General features: G+C 40.9%; 1 protein-coding gene across 1 annotated transcript; it reads left to right on the forward strand.

Moving 5' to 3' along the window:
• On the forward strand, positions 1–4855 carry LOC145233995 (uncharacterized). The gene is made up of 4 exons (XM_080098766.1): positions 1–172; positions 399–1784; positions 1948–2080; positions 2730–4855. Exons 2-4 carry the CDS (start codon positions 520–522, stop codon positions 2883–2885), a joined length of 1554 nt encoding a protein of 517 aa, XP_079954892.1. The 5' UTR covers positions 1–172; positions 399–519; the 3' UTR covers positions 2886–4855.
• Positions 4856–6420: the final 1565 nt, after the last annotated feature.

The raw sequence follows: 6420 nt of genomic DNA on the forward strand, positions 1-6420 counted from the left end.
CTCAAGCCGGCAGACCTCGTTGAAACGACTTCGGTGACGAAATCGCGGCGGCATTGGCTCATTCGGGCTTGTGCAATACGCAGGAAGCACAAGTGCAGGCCCGATAGCATTTATTGACACTTTTAGTTGCAATTTTGAACTGGGAATTTGGATTTATCGCCGAAGTTTGCAGGTTGAGTTTTAGCGCTATTTCTTCAGCCCAGCCCATTTGTATTGCGTAATCCTGCAAAGAGCCAGACTGCTGCATTGAAAGCATAAACCCTGAGAATTCATTTAGCGCAGGTTTTTAAGAGAGCTTAGCGTTTGCACATATGTCAAAAATTTTCATACTGTTTTGCATCCGCCTGTTTTGTCGGCGCTTTGTTTAATTTTAAATGTTGTTTTTTTTGTTTTCGCAGTGCACAATAGGAAATCGTCAACTGAAACGTGCACTTCTTTCCACTCTTCGTCCACGTTCACTGAACAATCAGAAAAGGATCTAAAACATTTTGCGCGATCAAGTTTAAAGTTGATGTTCGGATGGTTGCCACAGACACTTTGTACGCGTCTGAAGTTATGACGGGAAGAGACATGCCGCTAGCAGAACTCCACGATCAAACAGCATCGTTCAGCCAATCCAGCCCTTGCGATCCTTTCCTACCGTCCAGCCCTTTCAACGGGAACAGCAACAACAGTAATAACACTTGCGACTTGTCTCAAATGCAAGACGACTGCAAGACTACGTCGGAGTCGTTTGCCCTTCCGTCGTTGGAAAGCACTTTGGCGAACGCATTCAGTGATGCAAAGTGCTACGACGCCACATACACAAGTTACAACGGATCCATGGTAGCGAGTTTTTGCACAACAAGTCAAACCATGGCCGGCGACAAGAACACAACTACTGCATTTTCGGACATATGCTCGTCGCTTTCCGAATCTCCGTCCGAACTCGCGCCCAGCCCGCTAGAGCGAAAACCGACCGCCGAAGAGCTGCAGTGGTACACACAACAGCAGATGCAGCAGCAAAACGAACGACTCGGACAGTCTTCGCCACCCGAAACCCGGTCAAATATGCCGCAGGACCCGACCATGCAATCCCAGCAGCAGAGCATCGCTCAAACCATGCCCAGTTTTGCGGCAATGAGCGTCGGTGACGATGTCTCCTCGGGCGAGGATGAAGTCTTCGAGACTTGGCTCGCGAATTTTCAAGAGTTTTCCGGCGCCGGAATCGCCCCTCATCCCGACCCGACGCAGAATGTTGTCTTCCAAAACGGACAAGTCACTTTTCCGACAACTCAAATGCAATCGGCGTATTGTTCCTCAAGCCCAAACCAGATGCTAACAAACGCCGGAAATATGTCAAACTTTTCGCCTCTCAGCAGCAGCAACACGTCGCCTCTGGGGCAAATTGACAACGCACAGATGTACAACACCACAGCAGCAGTTTACAATCCCACGAACTCGTACCCCGGATCCGCAATGTGTAATTCAGGGATGTTTTTGGGCGCCCTAACAGACGCCGGCTCCGTGTGTGTCAACAACTTGGACTTTGCCACAACCACTTTGGACTTAGCGAGCGAGAGCGTACAAGCGCAATTGATGAGCTCGAAAATGCAAAGTGTACTAAGTACTGCAGGGATGCTTGACAATAGCAAGCAACGAAGTAAATCGGCTGGCTCAATTCCTTCCGAACTGCCGGGGAATAGAGGACCTGGGATGCCTGGAGAAGCAATTGCGGCGTTACCCGACGAGCAACTCACCCAGATGACTGTTCGGGACCTTAACCGCTGTTTGCGAGGGCTAAGGTAAACAGTGATAACCGTAGCTTGAATGGCTGTGACAATACACCCTTGAATTCATATAATTTAGTGCGTTGATTTACTGTCAAATGGTAATGGCTCCCTACTTTGAGTTACAACACTCGGTGCATTGTACCCACCGGTAATGAAAGTTTGTGTTATTTTGCAGCAAAGACGATGTTCATGCGCTCAAGCAACGGCGGCGGACGCTCAAAAACCGAGGTTACGCCCAGAGTTGCAGAACTAAACGGGTGATGCAACGGCATATGCTGGAAAAAGAAAAGAATATTCTCCAACTGCAGGTAAATAACTGTTGCAGTTTAAAGGTGTATCTCATAACCTGCATTTGGTAAAAAGCCGTAAAAATCACTTTAAGAACTGTAGAAGGCTTTAGATTAACCTTAACCTGAGCCGTTTCTTGTAAAAAATCATAGCACACCAGGCCTTTTATGGGGGTATAATCTCCAAAGCATTGCCTCACCTGCATTGGCAAGGCACAAACTAATAAAAATCAGTATGTGTGTTAGTTTTTTCGCTTGCTACCGGCGCCTTTATTGCCACCCCTTTTTAACAGTCAGTTAGCTTTGGTGTTAGTTGCAGACCTTCTCCATTGTTTTTCATCGCTTTAGTCTGATTTTGCGGCTGTATTTTACCGTAGTATTTTACCGTTTTAGCTTTTATGTGTTTTTATCGTTCTTTTCTTTTTAGACGGAAACTGACGATGCCCAAATAGGCGAAATTAATATTTCTGTTTTTCAAAAATAAAACGTTACACTGACGCTGATCGTCTGCTGCTCTTTTTGAGTACATTTTGTACATATCTGATAAGATTCTTGTAGTCTACTATGACATTACACTTACATGTTTGTTTTAGCTGTTTTCAACAAAACGTTGTTGTGTAAAAGGCCTTGGATTTTGCACCGATTTTTAACCCATGTTTTTTGCTTTCAGTTATCGCAGCTTCAAGATCAAATCAATTCCCTCGCCAAGGAGCGCGACGATTACAAATCCAAGTTCGAGCACTTGCGCAAGTTCATCCTGGACCAGCAGCAACTTTTGAAGCAGCAACAGCAGCAACAGTCAAGCGATGCCAAGGCAGAGCTGTAACACGACATCGGTGCCTAACAGGGCGGCCTTGTGTAACTCGCTTGTTTAAACCAGACTTGGACAACTAGATAATTCTAGTTGTCTAGTTGGGCAAATTAGAGCAAAATGGCGGTAATTCTAGTTCTAATCTAATTTAGAATTATCGAGTAAGCTCTTATTCTAATTCTAATCTAATTCACAGTTTTCCCAAAATCGCTAGTTTGTCCAACGGCACTTTTAGGCATGTGATGTGAGCATGCATTTTTTAACCATTACGCACAAAACCATGCAATTAACAAGACCAAACTACATCACTGAAACACGTTTATCAGTGAAATTTGGCACTCAGCTTCGTTTAAACATGTTTTAGATGCACCGAATCGTATTGTTTTAAATGTGCAAATCTACAAGTTTAAATTCGAAACAAACTAAAGTTGGTTGGCTTAAATCTAATTCTAGTTTGAATTCTAGTTTAATTTCTAGATTTTGAGAAAATTCTAATTTTAATTCTAATCTAATTTGAAAAACCGAAAATAAATCTAGTTGTCCAAGTCTGGTTTAAACAGTCAACTCGGCACATCATGTATGGCAGAGCACGCGGCCTAAAAGTGCTTCCATTCGTGCAGGTCGCATAGGGCTAGCGTACGGCTTACGGAAGGCCTCAACGTTCGATACATGAAAGGTGTAGTGTCGTTTTTTACAGTGTTCTGGTCCAAGTTGTAAAGATGTAATGTACGTTTACGGCAAATCGTACGCATTTATTTTTTTTAAAAGCGGACAAATAATAGCTTTTTATCGATGCTCTTTTAAGCCCTCCCACCGTCTATGAAAATTTCGGGCGCGCGTTTAACCATCTGCCAAATAAAAAAAGCGAGGCACAGGGCGATGCTGTAGGAACATAGCAGACATCCTCTCTTACCGAACAAGCTATTGTCTCACTTGGGGGAAATCTGCTTTCATTAATCCCAGAAGGTTTCAGTCTGCCATAAACCCCTTAACTTGCATTTTGTGCGTCTAAAATCATAATATGGATGCGCCTATATACGTACGAACCTAATATATTAAAACGCATAAGCGTGTTTATTTTGTGTACTTCCGTTTCAAGGATAAATTTTCTGTATTTGCAATTCCTTTATGTAAGGACATGTTGTCTTTAATGCCTTTTGTTTTTACCAGTAACCCATTTTACTTACAAAACATTGCCACGGCGCCCTCCCCAAAAGGGGATTAATTATTCCCAACTAACGATAGTGTTCTATGCCCTCTATTCTTCCAAACTTTCAGACTTCAAACTTATAGTTGAAAAACACCACAATAAACATTTTAGTGCCTCTTTTTTCCATACTGTTCCCAGTTAATATATGTTCCATTCCTTTTTGTCCAGTGCTACATTCACCTTGTGTTCCCTGCTACTAAAGACTGTGTCGATTGCCATGTAAAAGTTTTCTTATTTCTTCTTTTTCTTTCTAAAGCGGTGAACCAGAAGCTGCATGGACATTGGTTTGTAATTTCGTCCTAAACAGCATTTTGTACGTGTTTCATGTACCCAACCTTTTTACGTTTCGAATTCATTTACATACAAAAGTAACAATTTGTGTTCCACTATTTTCAGTCCCTAAGTGTGGTACGCTGAACAAAAAAGCTTTTTATATTCTATATGATCCCCCTTTATGTCCCGAAAGCTTGCCCAAACACTGCTGGCGTCTTTAGAGCGCAAATCATTTTCCTGTGTTTTAAGTTAGGACGGCCGATGTTACTGCTCAAGATGTTCTAATGCATGTACGTGTATTGACCAAACTGTGATTAAGAGATTTCTAAAGCCTGCTTATTGAAGTTGGGTTTTGCCAAATGGTCAGTTTTGACCCGATATGTGGACACAAACGTCGATGCTTTCCGTTTTGTTTTGCTCGGATTTCAGAAGTCCAAGTTTCATTTGTTTTCGAGCCTTTATTTCGATTTCCAACCCTTCTTTAATAAAGATATCTATGTAAGCAAAACAAAGAGTGTTCAATCTATTTGGTTTTGGATTTGGTATAAAAAGGTTTCTTTTAGAATATTTTCTGGGAAATTTAATGTAGCCAACTTTGATACTTAGTTACATAAAAGAATATTTAACGAAGCAACAGTTCTTACTAATCAGAATCACTCAACAGAAATTGTTTAACGACATATGTATTTCACCTATAAAGGCATCATCAGTCGTTCTTGTTCAAATAGATGTATATTGGTAAACAATATTTGTTGACTAATTCTGATTAGGAAGCACAGTTGCTTCGTCAATTATTCTTATAGATAATTCCATATATAATTAGTGATCGTCGACATAAGATGACTATTTGCGGGAAAGATCCTGTAGTAAACACTCAATGTTAGTAAAATGAAATTCGATTTGTAGTCAAAAACGTCAGCTTACGACAAGTGTAAATTGCAAGGGAAATTAATACAAACCTGCCAAACAATTAGAACCAATTTTAATGTACTTATTTATCATGGATACCAAACGCTTGTTACAGAAAGTTCAACTTCAAAAAGTTAAATACATTCTAGCTAGTTTGGGCTACACGTAACCAAACCATGGCTCACATTTATACAAAGGACCAACAAGTATATGTAAAACTTGAAATATTCTCTTGAAAAACCTAAGTTACAATATAACAGTGGTTCTCAAACTTTTTTGTTGCGACGCCTCTGGACAAGTTTGCGACGCACCATCAAATAAAAGTTAATGAAGAAACTTTTTACCAAAGTCGTGTTTATATTGATACAACAACAAAAAGCCACGAAACGAATATTCTGCGACGCCCTTGGAAAATTCAAACGATGCACCAGGGCGTCGCGACGCACAGTTTGAGAACTACTGCATCATAAGATTTCAAAAACAACGACTTAAAAAAGTAACAAATCGTTCAAAAATTGAAACGTTCTGTTTAAAATACATCCAAATGATATGGGGTTCCAACTTTCATCGGCTTTTACAAAATACTAACTGTAAACAATACAAAAACAAGACCCCAGGGTTCATATGAGCCCAAAAAATATCATGCTCCAAAATATTTGCGGCCTTGAATGCGCAACAATACGAGAGGTGAGACGTTAGCAAACACGTGCAGTCCAACAATGAATCACAATCCACTCACAGCACCTCGCGAGAGGAGTGGGAATTTTATGGGGTCAATTACGTTTCGCACAAACATGTTTTTAACCCCAAACCATGTGGTTGGACACTGGGGCAAAGGTCACCGTTGATACGTAGATCGGAACATCTCTATGCATTATTGTAACTGGGACCATGTGGTAAACTGGTGGTATACACAATATTTGTCAGATTGTTTTGTATAGTTACGAACATAGAACGGTTTCGTACTGGTTAAAGATATTTGTAAGTCCAATTCTATTTGGTTTGTGTGTTTTGAAGCAGCTATCGAAATAACTCTATGCTATAAGTTAGGCTGTGTGGTGTTATACACATTGTGTACGTACGGTTTTTAAAAGTCGAGAATATAGAACGCTTCCCTACCAGTTAAAGTTGTTTGTAACTTCAATTTCATTTGGTTCA

The sequence above is a fragment of the Phallusia mammillata genome, chromosome 6, assembly GCF_965637545.1.
Source record: "Phallusia mammillata chromosome 6, kaPhaMamm4.hap1.1, whole genome shotgun sequence".
In the NCBI taxonomy this organism is placed as follows: Eukaryota; Metazoa; Chordata; class Ascidiacea; order Phlebobranchia; family Ascidiidae; genus Phallusia; species Phallusia mammillata.